Source organism: Chelonia mydas, chromosome 12 (genome assembly GCF_015237465.2).
Source record: "Chelonia mydas isolate rCheMyd1 chromosome 12, rCheMyd1.pri.v2, whole genome shotgun sequence".
Classification (NCBI taxonomy): domain Eukaryota; kingdom Metazoa; phylum Chordata; order Testudines; family Cheloniidae; genus Chelonia; species Chelonia mydas.
In genome coordinates, this window is record NC_051252.2 from 32,387,947 (window position 1) to 32,407,322 (window position 19,376).

The window sequence follows — 19,376 nt, forward strand, 5'->3', positions numbered from 1 at the left end:
GGTTTGACAGAATTTTCTCTTGGCTTTGATATGAAGTTCAGTGTGAATGCAAGTGTCTCTTTCAGATTTGTAATCAGTGGACCAATGACAATCAATTCTAATTACTGAAATGAAACATTAGTCATCACCTAGTCTTTGTGAAAGTGGCAACGAGTGGGAATGGTACTAAGGAGCCATCAAATTGATACTTTGTCATCCTTTTGGATTTAATAAAATGGGGAACTCTACTGTCATGGCTATTTCATTCTTTCCCTAGATAAATACATGCAAATAAACCATGCCTTGTTTTCACTTAATGGACGGACTGGATACATTCTGCAGCCAGAAAGCATGCGAAATGAGGACTATGACCCATTGCCAAGTGAATCAAAGAGGAAACTGCAGATGCTTTTGACAGTGAGGGTAAATATTTTCTTTTGTAAATATATTCTTACAAGTAGTAAAGGTCTATATGACTCACTACAAATAAAACTATTATATTTTCAGAGCAAGAGCTGTGACAATTGCCAAAACATACTTTATTTAAATTTCAGTGTTTTAGAAATAAAACTAATTCTGCTACTTTCCCTGAAATAAAATAAGTTTCTCTCTATCAAGTCAATGAATATAGAATATAGAACAGAAAAAAATGGAATGCATATGGTGACTATTCAAAATCAAATCAAATCAACTTACATTGAACCCCACCTTAGTTCTCATTAAAAAGATCCGATTAGAGACTGGTTAGCAACAGAGTTATTAGTTCAGCAGGTTTCCAATTTGACAGAAATAGGTTTTTATAATGAAAAAAAGAAACTAAGTCAGAAAAAAAGTTAGCTTTAACACAATAGGGGAAAATGCAGCTATTTTGGTTCACTTCATCCTTTCAGAATCTCATTTTTCATTAAGAAAAAGAGTTTATTGTTTGAAAATTACACTACAGTGGGTCCTGGCACCATCTGTAAGTTGAACTTGTTTGTGTTCTCAGCTGCTATTCAGTAAGAGAGACGTCTTCCAAAATAGCATATGTTTTATGAGAAATGATGGTAAGGAACAAACACACTGTAACCACTTCTCACTGCAGTTTGGATGCAGACACGGGCTATAAAAGTAAAGCAAAAGAACAAGTGCTTTTTAAAAAAATGTAAGAAGTGCTAAAAGAGTACAGAACCTCACTATTATCTCGTCATCTTGAGAGTGGAACTGTGGCATTTGAAGTGAGGCATCTTCTGTATGTTCTGTGAAAGTGTGGTATACAGAGCTGGATTTTCAGACACAGTTCTCCATTTTTGCAGACACATTTTTGTACCCATACTTATTTATGCTCATGATTTAGGTCACTTAGATGTTTGTCAAGTGCATTCATTGACATGCATTTACAAGTGCATTCATTGACCAGCATGTGGAAGTGACCAGAACTGTGGTCACAAATAATTGCTCGTGCCGGATTACACCTCAGATTATTTGTGCTTGCAAGAATGGAGGTCCACTTAAAATTGGACTGAAAATTTGATTCAGACTCTTGAATGCATATGAGCAAGAGAGAAAGAAAGAAAGAAAAAGAGAAAGGGGTTGTGTGTGTATCTATATATTGCATCCAAAAAAATCGACCTTGAAAGATGTTCAGATTGCAAAGATAAGCACACACAAATCAGGAAATGCCAGAATTATGTTTGCCTGTGCAACTCTGATTTAGCCCCCTTGTGTATACATTGAGGTACAGTCTTTAATTATATAGCCACATACTATTTTTTCCACAGAATCTCACCTCATTCGGTGAATGGGTAGTTATTCAGTATTAATTTTTCCCTCCTCTTTCAGTATGTGGGTCCAGGTCTTATTACCACATACCATACAAACCCTATACTGAATACAGAATTAATTTCTTTATGGATGTTTCTGAGGTGCTCTCACCATAGTATCTGAGTGCTCCACAAAGATAAATGAATGAATCTGCTCAACTCCCCTGTGAAATTAGGTAGGGGAACTGAGGCACAGAGAGATTAAGGCCAAAATTGTCAAAAGGGTCCACTGAATTGGGTTTCAATCTTGGGACACCTGGGGCCTGATTTTTCAGAATATTTAGAATTTTTATAGCACTTCATATTCCCAGAGCACAGCTCCAGTCAAATTCAGTTGCAGTCATGAGCACTCAGCACTTTTGCAAATCAAACCCCAAGAGTCTCGTGTTGAGCATGCAGAAAATGAACACCCGATTAGTGGCCAACTGTGATTGTATTTGATTTGCTTAGCATCGCGTAGGCACTCAATGGCACAGACAGGTATAGAATCCAATTACCTAGGGTAACACTGAATTTCCTTAACCATGAAGCTATCCTTTCTCTTCCTGCAATCCCCCCTTCATTTCTTCTAATGACTGTAATAAATGAGGTAGGAGAGCTACTGACAGCCACCTCCTTTGCTACAGAACCCTGATTCATTCCCAGAACATTGTCTACCCTCTGCACTCCCTTTCCTCTTATCCATTTTTCACTCCTCTGCATTTGAGTCAGGCACCTTCCTCCTTCTACACCATGATGCCTGCAGGGAAGTGTTGAGAGCACAGGAGGTACAGCCTCCCTGCTCTCAGTTTCTGTGTCTGCTGCCACAGTGGGCCCTTAGCAGCTGGGAAGAGCAGTTGCAAGCAAAGTCCTGCTCAGCCTCCCTGCAACCCTTCACTCACTGTAGGGAAGGCACATGCACAGTCTAGTTGGCACATAAGAGCTGTGAGGGGATGGAGCATGCCCAGTACAGATGGAATCACTGGAGAATTTAGCTGCTAAATTCTAACAAGTCTGTTCTGAGCATGTGATTTTTTTTTTGGAGGCTTATAACTTGGCCATATTTGCATGTATCTTCACAAGGATGTCAATGGGCACCTCCCTGACAGCAGGGAAACCCCTTGCCAAATTTCAAGTCCCTGCTCTAGAGTGTGGAGGTGCTAGAGCTTCTTAATGAAATGGTTATAAGAGGTTTTTTTTGTTTGTTTCTCTCCCCTCCCACCACAGACCAAATATCCTATTTTTCTCTAATCTCATTTCGGAAATGGCTGAATCATTTTAGCTGAAAATTAAAAATAAACAAACAAGCCACTCCTTCCCATCAGCCTGAGGCAGATACTCAGCATGGAAAATTTTAGCTTGAATCGTTTAAGCTTGGAGTTATGCAAAGTTATAAGCAACTGAAAACAGGATTTTACATTGGAAAGTGTAGGGCAATCTTAACTATAAGTGTAGTTACCTGTGCCAGTGATACTTGTGTGTGTTTGCAAATATATATATTTCTACACACACCCATCTACACACGTCCAGGAGAGAAAGTGCATATATGCGTGCTCTCTTGAGGACGATTTGATAAGAAAAATAGTTGCCTTTTTCAGTGGCACTGTTTAATAGTTCTGTAGACCACTAGCAGTGGTAAATTGCAGTGCCAAGTTTTTTTCAAATACTGGTATAACCTATTGTCCGTTTATAGGTTTTAGGTGCTCGCCATCTGCCTAAACCCGGCAGAAGCATTGCCTGTCCATTTGTAGAGGTGGAGATTTGTGGGGCCGAATGTGATAATAGCAAGTTCAAGACAACAGTTGTGAGTGAGTATCTGCACAACTTTCTGGGTGGGAGTGGAGTTATATTTGCAGTGCACTAAATAAAATTGGTAGAGGACATCCATCATGCATGCTATCTATAATTAAGGTTAAAATTTTGTCATGGTTATTTTTAGTAAAAGTCACGGACAGGCTGCGGGTAATAAACAAAAATTTACAGAAGCTTGTGACTTGTCCGACTTTTACTAAAAATAATGGGTAGAGGGTTCACAGGTGGACGATTGAGCGGGAGGGAGGGCGGGAGCCCTGCTGTGGGGCAGGGTGACCAGCACCTGCTGCGTGCAGTGCCTCGGAGCTGCGGGGTCTCCCCACAACCCCAGGGCTGAAGTGGAAAATGTCACGGAGGTCTCTGAAAGTCACAGAATTCGTGACTTCCATGAAATAATCTTTTCCTTATCTATAATTTACAAATATCATAGACCAGAAGGATAAGGTGACTTTATTGCTCTTAACTGATGATCATGTATTAGTACTCTAGTGCTTGCCTCAGAACCAATTAATTTTAGAACCTTCACTTTGTGTCAAATTCAGGCAGAGAAACATGCAAGTGTTAAACTGTGTTAGGTTCATAATGTGCATTTCTGTTAAGTTTCTGGCTATGTGTAATTTCCATATTTTTAAATTGCTGAGTAAGTTGAAAGTGTCTCTGAAGATGCTAGATGCAGTGTTCAGAGCTCTGTGTAGCTTGAAAGCTTGTCTCTGTCACTAACAGAAGTTGGTCCAATAAAAGATATTACTTCACCCACCTTGTCTTTCTGAAGATGCTAGTCAGTTTCTGAAGGTGCACTCCAAACAGAAAGATTCTATTATATTTAGTTTTGAGTTCAAAGATTAGATCATTTCTTTGGCGATATCTTGGACAAGAAGGGTGGTAATACAGCTATGGAGCATGCAAAGTATTATCGTCTTGATCCAGAGCCCAATAAAGTCAAGGAAATACCCCCATTGATCTCATGGAGCTGTGTGTGCAAATGAGGTTCATTTACTAAATGTATCTGTGTGGGCCAGAGTTACACTAAAAGCCAAACTGGGGTAAGGATTTTAAATGTGAGGGTCCTACTCCACGATTTTTCTTACTTTAAGTCATGTGATTGGCTGTCTATTTTAGTGCCTGATTTTGGCATTTCTAGATGCACTGCTGTTTCTCTGTGACAGATGAGGCCGTGCAAAATTCTGGGTGTGGAATGAGTGCAGAATGTTCAGTAGAGAGCTGCACCAGTAGGGGAAACTGCAGTGTTTCCCAGAGAAGAGTATTTTGACCTTTATATTTTATATTTGTATCAACCTTCAGAGCCAGATTTTCAGCCTCCAGCACACATGCAGATGACCCCACAAAACTCCACCAATGAGTATGCAAACTGGATAGGTGCATATCTGTCTACTTAGTATGTTTCATGCTAGTGTTTGTTTTTAAGCTCAGACCTGGGGCTTGTTTTTCATTAATGCGTGGGAAGCAATTCACCTTTTAAAAATAGATGTCCAGGCAGGTTTGTTTATATAAATATATTAAATATGAAGAAATGTATTTAAATTTAGATTTTTTTAAAATAGATCTTTCCTCCCCCGAAGAACTTCTTGAGTGGGCATACAAAAACAGCTGGGATAAGGAATTTCAGACTTCATATATAATCCCAGCATCTGCCCTTGGATATACACTTGTATGTGCATAAAGGGAAGTGATTGCATCATATCAAAAATTTTTTCTTTTCATTTCAGATGACAATGGCCTTAACCCAGTTTGGGTACCCTGTCCAGAGCAAGTGAAATTTGAAATTTATGATCCTAACCTAGCGTTTCTGCGCTTCGTTGTTTACGAGGAGGATATGTTCAGTGACCCCAACTTCTTAGCACATGCCACTTTTCCCATCAAAGGAATCAAATCAGGTAAAGATCAGTAGGGTGTCATAAAGTGTTAAGCAAGAAACATGGTCTTTAGAACTGGTAGTACTGCGCATTTGCTCTCAAAACTTAGGTAGTAAAGGGCCCATCCAGCTGAAACACACCTTGGGAGATAGCTACTCTAAACTGAAAATACCACACCCTCGCTCTGAACAAAGATGTCCGACGTGTTGAAAATAATCTTTTAAATGAATCGCCCACCACCAAATCGTTTTTCATTCTTTCTGCAAGAGGAAAGAGTTACATAGAACAAATTGTATCAGCAACGAGAAAGTGGGTATGGAACAACCTGCTACTGCAGTATGATCAGTTTCACAGTGGGAAGTAAAGGCAGCTCCTGCATTCTTGGTCCCACTAGTTTGAGACTGATAGATTTAAATCTGACCCTCTGGATTAGGAGAGAGCAAATGCCAAAAAAGGATCGATGTTCTCCACCCTGTTCAACACCCAGTTATAGGTTTATTTTGGAGAGGTAACAGTATCAGCGGTGCCGTGTTTGTGCCTACCTTCTAATGATTTGATTATGGAATGATTACTGTGATTTAATTCATTTTGCCACAGTCTCCGTTTCATTAATGTGATTGTGTGCCCAGAATGAGTTCTGGAGAGATCACTGCTTAAGATCCTTCTGCTACCTTGGATTCTACCTTTGCTTTTTTAGCTGATCCAAATGTGGGCATCCCTTGAGTTAACTTCTGATTTCTCCAGACCTGGTTTGATTTGCAGGGCTGTGGGAAAACTTCGTCACCCCATCTCTGCCTGCTGCTTCCTTGTAAACTTCAAAGCTCTGCCTGCTCCAAGGAATGGAGCAGGTGAGCAGAATGGAAGGATCTACCCAGTCCCATACATGCTTGCCCCCAACTGCAAGCAACCCTTCCTCCTTACTTTAATTACCTCTGTGTACCTTCTCCCCAGGTTTTAGGTCAGTACCGCTCAAAAATGGTTACAGTGAAGATACAGAGCTGGCTTCCCTTCTGGTTTTCTGTGAAATGCAGCAAGTTCTGGTAAGTGCAAAGCCACTTCCTGTGTGTTACATTTTCCTCATCACTTCCGCTACGCCCAGAGCATGGGTCAGTGAGTCCTTTGTGGTAACTAAGAGGTGACAGTTCAGCTCATATATTTCTGCCTGATATTGTGTGACCCTTAAGTCTTTCACACTGGTTCCTGAACGTTCATTAACCAGAATTCAGTTGCTCACTATCTGGGTGGAGAGATGTCTTACTCTTTTAAAGAATGTTCTGCTCACACAGCAGCATTGCCGCTGGCCTCCTTGATTTGAATGAAACTGGCTAGAATTTAATTCTCTGGCAGTAGGAAAGAGCTCTTCTCAAGCTTGTATGCCCTTCTTGGAGGTGAGACTCACTAATATTGAAGCCTCACTTGGCAGTAGATACTCAGGACAGAATATATTCCTTCTCCAGTCTTCAGAATCAATCTATGGGAAAAATAGAAGGCTTTGCCAAAGAGCAAAAGTAAAAACAATAATTGCCAATATTTCATAAAAACCAGAGACCCAGCACTGGATCCCATTGCAGATAAACCTGCCTCATTTAAGCCTTCACAGAACATCTGTTTGAACCACTAAAATTTTGTGTGCACATAATCCTCTTCTTGGAAAAAAATTACAAATCCCTAGGAATGGAATCAGCCAGGCAGGTGGGTGAGCCACAAGCACTTAATTACTATTGATACCCAAAGTTATTGCATACAGTACTTTAAACCAGACCCATCTTGTCTAGTTAGTGCTCTTTCCACTTTCCAAATTTTCAAGTCACAATTCTCCAGGCTTGATAGACGCTCTATGAAACAAGTGAGATGCTAGGGAGTCAAGGTGATCTCCCACATACTGCAAATTTCAGAGGAAAAAATAATCTGTTTCTGCTTTACATTGATGTAAGCCCACTGGAGTTGATGGAGTGACTCCAAACACAAGCTGCTGTAACTGACACCAGAATCTGGCCACTGCATTTCTTACAGCAGAAAACTATGTGCTTCTCATCAGTAAGTCACTGGGTTTCTGGAGGGATTTAGTCCTGCAGCTACATAGACACTGAACTGGAAGGTATTGCATTTACAGTCATGCTCAGTTTCACAGGAGAAGCAGCAGATTTGGAGGAGTTGGGAAACACTCTTTTCCAAGTTGTGTAGAAAGTCTCACGAGACCCCCTATGCAATGACTGTATGCAATCCTGTCAGCTTCTTGGCAGCCATTGTAGCTTTCCATTACCCACTGGAGAAGGGAGAGAAAAGAGGAGTTGCAAGGAGGGGGGGTCTGAGGGAAAAGAAGAGGTCAGGAGGTCAGGATCATGAGGGGGAAGGAAGGGTCCCAAGGAAGAAAAGGGGTCAAAGGTGAGGGATCGGAAGGGGGGAGAGGGTCATAATATGAGACTTGTGTATATAAATAAAATAAATAAAATGTATATCCTTTAAAAAAGAGTTTTTAAACACGTAAGGTCTCAAATCCCATGGGGATGAGCCTGGCATAGAAGGCTAGATAGAACTTTGTGTTGCCATCTCCTACAAATCCCTCCACCGATAGTGACTCTGCTTTACAAAGTGATATCCATGTTCAATATGTAAATATGCTGAGAATCCCTGGTGTCTGGGATTTTCTTCAAAAAATCCAACTCATTATTTGCCTGGGGCAGTGGTGTCTTTTAAAGTGTTGTTCATAGCAGCCGTGCACCTCCCAACCGTCTCAGCAACAAGTCCTTTGACTATAGCACATCTCCCAGCCTCAGTCCCCTTTCTTCCAGCTTGGTAAACCAAAATTGAGATGCAGCGCAAATGTATATTTACAGTGGTGAAACCTCAGGATGCTGATGCAGTGGTGGGAGAAATTTTAAAGATTTTTTTTTTTTGGACAGTCTACAGTGAACAAAGACTTGCCATGGTCATAAAACTTTTAGAACCTTTGACAAACCAACCTAGAAGCATCATAAAAACGATCAAGGTATTTTCCATCTGTTACGCTGCTTTAAAAAAAAATCCTCCACAAAACGTTATAATTTAATAACAGATCTGTTTATACAGAAACCCCACCTGCATACACTTGGAGAGAAAATCTAAAATTATGAAAGGGCTTGCAGATGGTTTTGAAATTTGTTGAGACATAGAGATGCAAAAATGTTGTAACAGTGTATAAATTATCATGTCAGCCCTTATCCTGTTCCTATTGAAATTAACTGGAGTCTTTCCATATAGTCTAGAAATGTAAGTGTATTAAGAAAGTTTTTAAATTTAGAAGCATGTCTTATTTGCTTGCAAATTTGATTTACTTGCTGTCAAAAGTATGACTGTTTTTGAAGCATTTTCAGATTATAATCAGTTTAGCTGGCATTTGTGTTTTTAACAGAAATTCCCAAAGTGTCCACTTCAATCTTACTTTTCAAATCCAGCGTTGGTGGATACAGCCATTTGTGAGAATAAATGAGGGCATGTAGCTGTCTAAGTGATCAGCAATTGGCCATTTGCATGTCCTCATTTATGACTGAAGGAGGCGAGGTTGGTCCCCTTTAAAAATGAGACCCTTTATTTCATATTTTTAAAATGCATACTTTGTAGGGTAGAGCAGAGAGGCTGTGCTGCAGCTCCTTGACGTCCCCAGAGAGGGAGCTGCAGCACGGTTTCAGCTGTAGTGCAGGGGGATGGTGTGCGTGTGTGTATGTGTATCCTTGATTTTACAGTTTATTAACCTGGTAAGCATGTTGTGAAGCTCATCCATTGTCTTAGGCATCTGGGGAGCCAGTGGACTGAGGGGTGAAAGGAGCTTGATTATTAGTATGTCTGCTGTGACAGTGCCTTCTGTTTACTGGTCGCATGTTTCTTTGTTGGTGTGGGATGTTTTGATATTGGTGCGGAACTTAAGACCCCAGTCCTGCCAAGATTTACACAGATTGGCACTACACAGATGAGATTACCCGTGTGCATAATGTTTTAAAATAGTCCATAAATAGCTCCCGGTGTCAAAGGGGTATTGTGGTTTACGAACTGTTTGTTTGTGAGAGAGCCCTTTTTCTAGAAGATGACATGCAAGTACAAATGCAAATTAAAGGCCTAATCCTGCAAACATTAAGGGTAAGTTTGCACTGCAGCTGGGACCCCTCAGCCTGGTGGACAGACCCGCTCAAGCATAGTTCAAGCTAGCGTGCTAAACATAGCAATGTGGACTTAGTGGCTTGAGTGGCAGCTTGAAGTCTCCAGCCCACCTGACCCCCTGGGTCTGAACTTGGGTGGCTAGCCTGAGTCTCTGCCAGAGCTGCAACCTCTGACATTATTTTTAGTGTACTAGCTTGAGTTCCACTAGCCAAGTGTATCTGCTGGGATTGGGAGGGTCATTCCTGGCTGCAGTTTAGACATATCCTAAGGGGCAGATGCTTCGCTGGTGTAAACTGTCATAGCTCTATTGACTTCACTGCAGCTATGACAGTTTACACCAGTGAAGGATCTGCCCCCTTAGCCATAGTACTAAAGGCCATGAATGGTCCCATTTAATGCTTGGTGTTTCAAGAATCTGACCTTTCGTTTGCAGTTTAATAAGAAACTCCATTGGAAGCAATGAGACTTAGTAATAAGCCCAATCCTTGGTAGTTTTTGCATACTGGGCTCTATCAGATATAACCTTCAAAAATTAAAATGTCTTTCCAGTGTTTCAAGACTATTAGAAGATAAAGTAACTGCAATCGTAACACACAGCCTCCTCCCCTTCTTTCCTCAGCATACCTGTATATGTCATCAAATGCTTTCTCTGTAATCCATTTATTTCTCACTGATCACCATGGTGTGTGAACACCTTACCTTTTTTAAAAGCTTATTTTTATGAGCATCTTCTTTTTTTCAGTGTTTTCTCAGTTATTTATTTTGTTTCCACATGTGTCTTACAAAAAATAATTTACAAACTACTACTTAGAAAAATCAGGGAAGAATAGCTTGTGTAAGATGCTGAATTGGTTTCTGATGTTCTTTTTCTCTTGAAGGAAAGCGAAGAGGCGCTTTATTCATCATGTCGGCAGCTTCGGAAGCGCCAAGCAGAACTGAACAACCAGCTCTTCCTGTATGACACCCATCAGAACTTAAGGAACCCTAACAGAGATGCCTTACTAAAAGAATTCAGTGTGAATGAGAACCAATTACAAATGTACCAAGAGACATGCAGCAGGAGGTAGGTTGATCCTCCTTATTCTGCCCAGGGCCCCCCAAAAGGGTCCTCATATCTAAGGGAGCCTGTATGGCACAAAGGCTTCAGCTTTATTAAGATAAGATAATTTCTGGCCCACTTGGCTTGGACTAGAAGTCACGCTTCACTCTTGTAAAGGGAGTTTGAGCGTCCACTGAACCAGACTCCAGCAGCCCATGCTGATGAGTCTCTTGGTCCCAGTGACTCACTGAATGCCACAATCTTTGGAGCTTAGACCCTTTCCTACCATCCAGCTCAAACAACCAAATAAATTACCCACCATAAAGACTGCATTGTGACATAAACATACTGGAACATGTGGGACCAGAACATAGTTCCGGTTTGACTCAAACACCAATGAAAACACAATGGTTAGTCTTAGCGACAACATGGACTTGCCAGTTATTCCCAGACTCTATCCTAAGGAAAAAAGACCCCTTGCCCTAAGCCTTGCCCCAGCTCATGGGTGGGTACAGGGAGAACAGGACCTTCCTATAGCAGGAGGAGATCCTGAATGGATCTTTGCTCCTCCCCCAGCCTAAAGCGGGGAGGGGGGTCAAATCCTTTCCTCCCAGCCAATCAGAGGCCAGTCTTTCAGGTCTCTTTAGAACCAGAGAAGTGACCAATGCCACAGCTCAATGCAGAGCCAGAGTTATGATTGGTCAGTAGGAGCAAGGTGCTGCTGGCATTCATCCAAGGAAAACCCAGCTGGCAACTATCCTGTCACCCTGTGAGTCTGTGGTAGAGCTGAAGGTGGGGAGCTGAGCTGAGTTAATATTATGGGCTAGTGGTAGGCGCAAAGGACTGGGAATTGAGATTCATGAGTTCTATTCATAAGTCCACATAATTTCTGTGTTCTGGTGCGTCTCTGTGTTCAGTGGGGATGATATTTACTCACTTCCTTGGGGTGTGGTGTGTTTTTGAGATCCCTGGATGGAAGGTGCTGTAAGTATATGTTGTGATAATTATAAGCACACCTCAAGAGACACTTACCTTGTAGTAAACTGTGTGGAAATTGGAATATTTGGGGACCAAATATTTAAAGATGGGAAAATGGATATTCCTAGAAGGACCAGCATTTCAGCATGCAAATAGAGAGTTATGAAAGGAGTTCTTGTGTGCATTTTTGTGGGAATGTCCATGACATTGTTCTTTGAATTTTTTGGCTCTTTTTAAAAAATATATATACAAAGCTTTGAATATATGAAGTGCCATATATATACTGTTACTGTGTTCACATTTTAATTTAAAGAAAAGAAACGGAAGTACACAGAGTTGCTGAGTTGACCTTTGTATTTTTTCTTAGAATACCTAGCAGAATTGTTGACTTGAATTTTCTTTTTCCTGAAGATTAAAGGAGAAGAAAGTCAGTAACAGCAAATTCTACTCCTAGAGAAGCTATTCCTTTTGGTGCACCTTTTAGAAAGCCACTCAGGAAGAGACATTAATTTACCCTGATCGTCATACTCAATGAAGGTCTCATCAGGCTGAATTTACTAAGAAGAAAGATGGGTTTCCTTAATTTTTCTTGTCGGAGGAACTGTTTTCATTGTTGTTTAATTTATCTTCTGTACAAAGCATACACACAGTGCAGGCTAGATTTTCTGCATATTCAAGTCATTATTTGCATCCAGTATCACAAACCTTAGAGTAAGAAGGAAACTAAGGGTCAGCTTTTCACAACTACAGGGTGTGCAGACAACTTGCATGCATTTGTGCAGGGCTAACTTACCCTTACAAATACCCAAAGTACAAGTACAAATCATCTACAGTATTTGTGTGTACAGGACACAAGTCAGGCATTCACAACCATTTGCACACACACAACATTAATAATCTGACTCCTTATGATTGACAGATAATGGGTTTAATTTATTAAATGCTGTAAAAGCACTTTTACAATATGATTGTGACATCAGATACAGCAGATTGTATCCCCCACACATAAAATATTCTGGGCAATGGATGGTTATACTGTATTTTCTTCTGATAGATGTTTCTTGTTACATTTTTTAATGCCAGTGAATGAGTTAATTTTCTAAAACTAAATGTACTCCAAGATTGTAGATGAGTTATTTGTTGGATTCTGTGAAAAGCTTTAAAAAAAAAAAAGAGAAATACGACATTGTTTTGTGTCACGTAAATCAGCTCCGTCAAGGCAGTGCAAGAAAATATTTTTTATACATAAGGTAGGAGCGAGAAAGGAAAGGTATTTTAAACTCCAGTTGGATAATTTACTTTGGTGTAACATCGTTTCTCACATCCTTCCAGCTGCTAATCTGCATACAAATGAATTGTTTGAAAACTGTCCATCTGTAGTCTTGCAGACCTTCTTACAAGATAATGTCAATCAGTGCTCTTTGGTTTTTTTAATGTTGTCTGTTTACCCAAAATATATTTAATCCATAACATAACTGTGCAGAAATACAGATAGATACATTATCCTTATGGCTTCAGTCACTAGTAGGAACATACAAGTTATAGATGGAAAAAACCTATTAGATCAGCAAGTTTGTTTCTCTCCAAGAGCATAGAATCATAGACTATCAGGGTTGGAAGGGATCTCAGGAGGTCATCTAGTCCAACCCCCTACTCAAAGCAGGACCAGTCCCCAACTAAATCATCCCAGCCAGGGCTTTGTCAAGCCTGCCCTTAAAAACTTGTAAGGAAGGAGATTCCACCACCGCCCTAGGTAACGCATTCCAGTGTTTCACCACCCTCCTAGTGAAACAGTTTTTCCTAATATCCAACCTAAACTCCCGCACTGCAACTTGAGACCATTACTTCTCGTTCTGTCATCTGCTGCCACTGAGAACAGTCTAGATCCATCCTCTTTGGAACCCCCTTTCAGGTAGCTGAAAGCAGCTATCAAATCCCCCCTCATTCTTCTCTTCCGCAGACTAAACAATCCCAGTTCCCTCAGCCTCTCCTCATAAGTCATGTGTTCCAGTCTCCTAATCATTTTTGTTGCCCTCTGCTGGACATTTTCCATTTTTTCCACGTCCTTCTTGTAGTGTGGGGCCCAAAACTGGACACAGTACTCCAGATGAGGCCACACCAATGTCGAATAGAGAGGAACAATCACGTCCCTCGATCTGCTGGCAATGCCCCTATTTATACAGCCCAAAATGCCATTGGCCTTCTTGGCAACAAGGGCACACTGTTGACTCATATCCAACTTCTTGTTCACTGTAACCCCTAGGTCCTTTTCTGCAGAACTGCTGCCCAGCCATTTGGTCCCTAGTCTGCAGCGGTCCATGGGATTCTTCCGTCCTAAGTGCAGGACTCCGCACTTGTTCTTGTTGAACCACGTCAGATTTCTTTTGGCCCAATCCTCTAATTTGTCTAGGTCCCTCTGTATCCTAGCCCTACCCTCCAGCGTATCTACATCTCCTCCCAGTTTAGTGTCATCTGCAAACTTGCTGAGGGTGCAATTCACACCATCCTCCAGATCATTTATGAAGATATTGAACAAAACTGGCCCGAGGACCGACCATTGGGGCACTCCACTTGATACCGGCTGCCAACTAGACATGGAGCCATTGATCACCACCTGTTGAGTCCGACGATCCAGCCAACTTTCCATCTACCTTATAGTCCAAACATCCAGCCCATACTACTTTAACTTGCTGGCAAGAATACTGTGGGAGACCGTGTCAAAAGCTTTGCTAAAGTCAAGGAACAACATGTCCACTGTTTTCCTCTCATCCACAGAGCCAGTTATCTCGTCATAGAAATCAATTAGGTTAGTCAGGCATGACTTGCCCTTGGTGAATCCATGCTGACTGTTCCTGATCACTTTCCTCTCCTCTAAGTGCTTCAGAATTGATTCCTTGAGGACCTGCTCCATGATTTTGCCAGGGACTGAGGTGAGGCGAACTGAGGTGAGGCTGACTGGCCTGTAGTTCCCAGGATCCTCCTTCTTCCCTTTTTTAAAGATGGGCACTACATTAGCCTTTTTCTAGTCATCTGGGACTTCCCCCGATCACCATGAGTTTTCAAAGATAATGGCCAATGGCTCTGCAATCATATCCGCCAACTCCTTTAGCACTCTCGGATGCAGCGCATCCGGCCCCATGGACTTGTGCGCGTCCAGCTTTTCTAAATAGTCCCGAACCACTTCTTTCTCCACAGAGGGCTGGTCACCTCCTCCCCATGCTGTGCTGCCCAGTGCAGCAGTCTGGGAGCTGACCTTGTTCGTGAAGACAGAGGCAAAAAAAGCATTGAGTACATTAGCTTTTTCCACATCCTCTGTCACTAAGTTGCCTCCCTCATTCAGTAAGGGGCCCACACTTTCCTTGACTTTCTTCTTGTTGCTAACATACCTGAAGAAACCCTTCTTTTTACTCTTAACATCTCTTGCTAGCTGCAACTCCAGGTGTGAGTTGGCCTTCCTGATTTCACTCCTGCATGCCCGAGCAATATTTTTATACTCTTCCCTGGTTATTTGTCCAATCTTCCACTTCTTGTAAGCTTCTTTTTTGTGTTTTAAGATCAGCAAGGATTTCACTGATAAGCCAAGCTGGTCGCCTGCCATATTTACTATTCTTTCTACACATCGGGATGGTTTGTCCCTGTAACCTCAATAAGGATTCTTTAAAATACAGCCAGCTCTCCTGGACTCCTTTCCCCCTCATGTTATTCTCCCAGGGTATCCTGCCCATCAGTTCCCTGAGGGAGTCAAAGTCTGCTTTTCTGAAGTCCAGGGTGCATATTTTGCTCCTCTCCTTTCTTCCCTGTGTCAGGATCCTGAACTCGACCATCTCATGGTCACTGCCTCCCAGGTTCCCATCCACTTTTGCTTCCCCTACTAATTCTTCCCGGTTTGTGAGCAGCAGGTCAAGAAGAGCTCTGCCCCTAGTTGGTTCCTCCAACACTCGCACCAGGATATTGTCCCCTACACTTTCCAAAAACTTCCTGGATTGTCTGTGCATCGCTGTATTGCTCTCCCAGCAGATATCAGGGTGATTGAAGTCTCCCATGAGAACCAGGGCCTGTGATCTAGTAACTTCCGTGAGTTGCCGGAAGAAAGCCTCGTCTACCTCATCCCCCTGGTCCGGTGGTCTATAGCAGACTCCCACCACGACATCACCCTTGTTGCTCACACTTCTAAACTTAATCCAGAGACTCTCAGGTTTTTCTGCAGTGTCATACTTGAGCTCTGATTAGTCATACTGCCCCCTTACATACAATGCAACTCTCCCACCTTTTCTGCCCCGCCTGTCCTTCCTGAACAGTTTATATCCATCCATGACAGTACTCCAATCATGTGAGTTATCTAACCAAGTCTCTGTTGTTCCAATCACATCATAATTCCTTGAATGTGCCAGGACTTCCAGTTCTCCCTGCTTGTTTCCCAGGCTTCTTGCATTTGTGTATAGGCACTTGAGATAACTCGCTGATCGTCCCTCTTTCTCAGTATGAGGCAGGATGATGTATCAGATACCAAACATCTTAATATTTGTATGCATTGATTCTTCATGTTAGCAGCACATTACTCATTAATAAGAAGTGACTAGTCATAGTATCCATATGTGGGTGGAGTTTTGCAATCTGTATGTTTGAATGTACATTTCAGGTAAGTGCAGAAGAGCTTCTTTTCTTCTGTCTAAGTAATTGCCCAAGGCTTAAAGTGACACACAGGTAATGCTGGATCTCTCACCACTGAAAGCCTGTTTGCGTTTGGAATTCATTGCACAGTGAACTGCTTCAGCGATTTTCAGTTTCCCTTGCTCCCCATGCCACCACTTCTGCTGATCTGCTGTCTCAAGATTCATTTAATTGATTCCACTGTGCATTCACAGCTGATATTTCAAGGAGCACCCTTGAGGTTTCAGTTATTCCAGAAAGACAGTTTTGTCTCATTTAACTTCATATGAAAGTGCTATAGCAGAGAGTCAGGAAATACTAGGGTTGGATTTTGAATTTCCCTCTGCATACAAACTCCCTGAAGATGCACGCTTCTCTTGTACATTTTTTGGAAATTAAATACCAGGTACCAAATCCAAAAGAGAGGAGTGGAGTAGCACGTTAAAGTACGTTTACTCTTCTCCTTCCTGATAAGTCGAAAAACTATTCTGTCCCCAAATGAAGTTGGGATGCAGAGCTTGGGACTTAAAGGAAAACAACTTTTTGCATGTAGGTTCAGATTTCTTCCCCATCCGGCTTCCTGCCAAATCACCACCACAGACCATATTGCCTAGGGGCTGCCCTGGGGGAGTTTGCTATGCTGCCAGGCAGCCAATTAACAGGCAGGACGGGAAAGTGAAAATTCCAGAAATCCTTGCATGCCAGACCACTGGGTGCCGAAAAAGTTCGTTCTTACAGGAAATCCACCTTTCTTTAAAAAAAAAAAAAAAAAAAAGACACTTTGAACAGCTCCTCGAGCCATATGTAAGATTAACACCCTGACAATGCTGTGTTCTCATTTCTCAGTGAAGTAATTTGGATATAGTGTTATGACTGCTAGAGCCCCGAGGTGAGAGATTCTTCTTGGACAAGATCCCAATAATTTTCTGCCAAAAATTCAAAACTAAACAAAAACATCAGCTGTGGCTTCTGGACATAAATTGTCCACATGGCATAATTGTCCTGGCTTCTCTCATTGTTATAAGCATTGCTGCCACAGAGCAGCATATGTATGATGAATCATATTGCCCTCTACTACTGCTGTGTAAATGTTTATGAATTAGCACATTGCACCACACTTCGAAGTGTCCCATGCAGATTCTCTGCATATGTGCTATGTTAAACTGGTTGTGAGAAGAGCCCTTAAATGTATTTTTAAGTTCAACTCATTTTACAGTGAGCTACTTTTCCAGAATCACTCTTCCCAAATATTGTACTATACCTGGAAGGAAAAGAGTTGAATTACCAATTTTGCAGGCATTCAAAGCCTTGTCAAAATTGAGCAATAGTTCTTTCTATCCTAATTTCCTGTGTTCTATGTTAGAACACATTTACCCAAAAGCCTCTGGATACTTGCCAGGGTAAACTCCATGTCAATTCATGGCTTTGAGGCTGTTATGATTCTGTTGATATTGATGTATGTCAGATGTTATTCACCCTAGAGGTGAAGTCTTACCAAGACAAAACTGAAGGCTGTATCTAGTTGGAAGGACAGTAATCCTGATGTTCACCAGACATTAAATTAGGGAACAAATTTCTGCACATGCAATTTCCTTAATTACACAGGCAAATGCCCTTTGCATGAGCGCACAGTTACCTGCTCATGTGTAAATGTTATGTCACTTGGGGTCCTTCAATCAAGGCTGGAAGTCTTTCTAACAGATCAGTTCTAGTTCAGCTACATGTTACTTTGTGTGATGCAGGTGAAATGTGTAGCCGGGGTCACGCAGGAGGTCAAACTAGATGATCTTAATGGCTTCTGCTGGCCTTTAAATCTATGAATAGGTGTATGTGCCAAATTAGAGGCCAAGTTGAGGCTGGCTGAAAATTTGCATCTGTGGCTTGTTACATACATTCTGAATGTTTTCCTCAGACACATCTGGAAATTTCTCCATTTTGGCCATGATTCTATTTTTTTAATGTTGCAGTTTCTTTTAACTAACATTCCAAATGAATGGAAGATGAATTCAGAGGTTCAGAAAAGATCATTATTGAATACTCTGGAACCAGTCAAGAGGCAGTGGTCTGACTGACTGTAGTATGAGTTGAGGGGAAATTTTTATTGACCTCAGCTGATTGAGTTAGGATGTAGGTATTTCAATATGTGATCTCACTGGTTGACGTAGTTCCAGGCCAGAATATTGTTTACCTCCTCAGAAATAGTAGAAATTTACTGATTCTCATCCCATGACTATTTTAGCCAATCAGCAGCCAAGATTTTCTTCTCCTATGTAACAGCAGTGTTTATGGGCATGTCTACAAAGCATCTGGGCCTGAGCCTTCCAGCCCAGGTCCACAGACTCATGTTGGTGGGGCTCGCACTAGCTCTGTACAAATAGCTGTGTAGATGCTGCGGCTTGGGCTGGAGCTTGGAGCAACCGTGGCTTGGGCTGGGAAGCTTGCTTTCAGATTCAGTGTACACTTAGTCCTTGGAATCAAACAAACCTTCCAGAGCTACTAAAGATAAAGATTTCTGACATGCTTAGAGTAATGTTCCTTGAGGATCATTACATATTGTTAGATGAAACAATCCAGTATATTGTTGAAAATTTGGGGACTTTTTCAGTAATTAGAAAATAATGAACATTTTTGAAGGAAAATGCATTGTTTTTTGTTTTTTTTTTAGGAGCAGAGGCTGTAAAAACCCAGTCAGTTCTCTGGGAGCTGGGGTGGAGATAATTGAAATTTTAATTTATTTTTTTAAAATAAATAAGTATATATGTGCATATGTAAGTGTGTGCGTGTTCACTGGTATCTGTTACTTTTGTGACAGGTTAAAGAGCTGCCATAAATTCTCAATGAATCTCTAGTGTGTTAGTTTCTTATTTACAAATATCAGCCTCGCTACTTCATCTCTTTAAAGATGTTTTGAGAAGGAAGGGAGGGACACATGTCAAGTGTTGACGTAGGTTGAGCACTAGAAATTTTAATGGCATCTGTTCTAAAATCTCAATAGATACGTTTTCAATTTGTAGTTGTACTTCCGATAATTCACATTCAGGAACACCGTGTACTAAATTTTGGAAACCTTGTGGCATAGCCTGCGAGTTAAAGTAATACCTTAATGATCTTTACCCAGTTGCACAAGGA

General features: G+C 41.4%; 1 protein-coding gene across 10 annotated transcripts in view; it reads left to right on the forward strand.

Annotated features, from left to right (window-relative positions):
* Positions 1-12,781, forward strand: part of PLCG2 (phospholipase C gamma 2) — a 90,012-nt gene extending 77,231 nt beyond the window's left edge. For 5 of the 10 annotated variants that reach the window (XM_037877613.2, XM_037877615.2, XM_043526495.1 and 2 more), the window contains 6 exons: positions 257-402; positions 3,454-3,568; positions 5,300-5,467; positions 6,398-6,486; positions 10,459-10,643; positions 11,965-12,781. In XM_037877613.2, coding sequence (XP_037733541.1) covers positions 257-402; positions 3,454-3,568; positions 5,300-5,467; positions 6,398-6,486; positions 10,459-10,643; positions 11,965-12,013 — 752 coding nt within the window. In that variant the 3' untranslated portion in view covers positions 12,014-12,781. Of the gene's footprint in view, positions 1-256; positions 403-3,453; positions 3,569-5,299; positions 5,468-6,397; positions 6,487-10,458; positions 10,644-11,964 lie in introns of those variants that run through there. The other 5 variants (XM_037877614.2, XM_043526499.1, XM_043526497.1 and 2 more) reach the window with 2 other exon arrangements.
* The last annotated feature ends 6,595 nt before the right edge of the window (positions 12,782-19,376 follow it).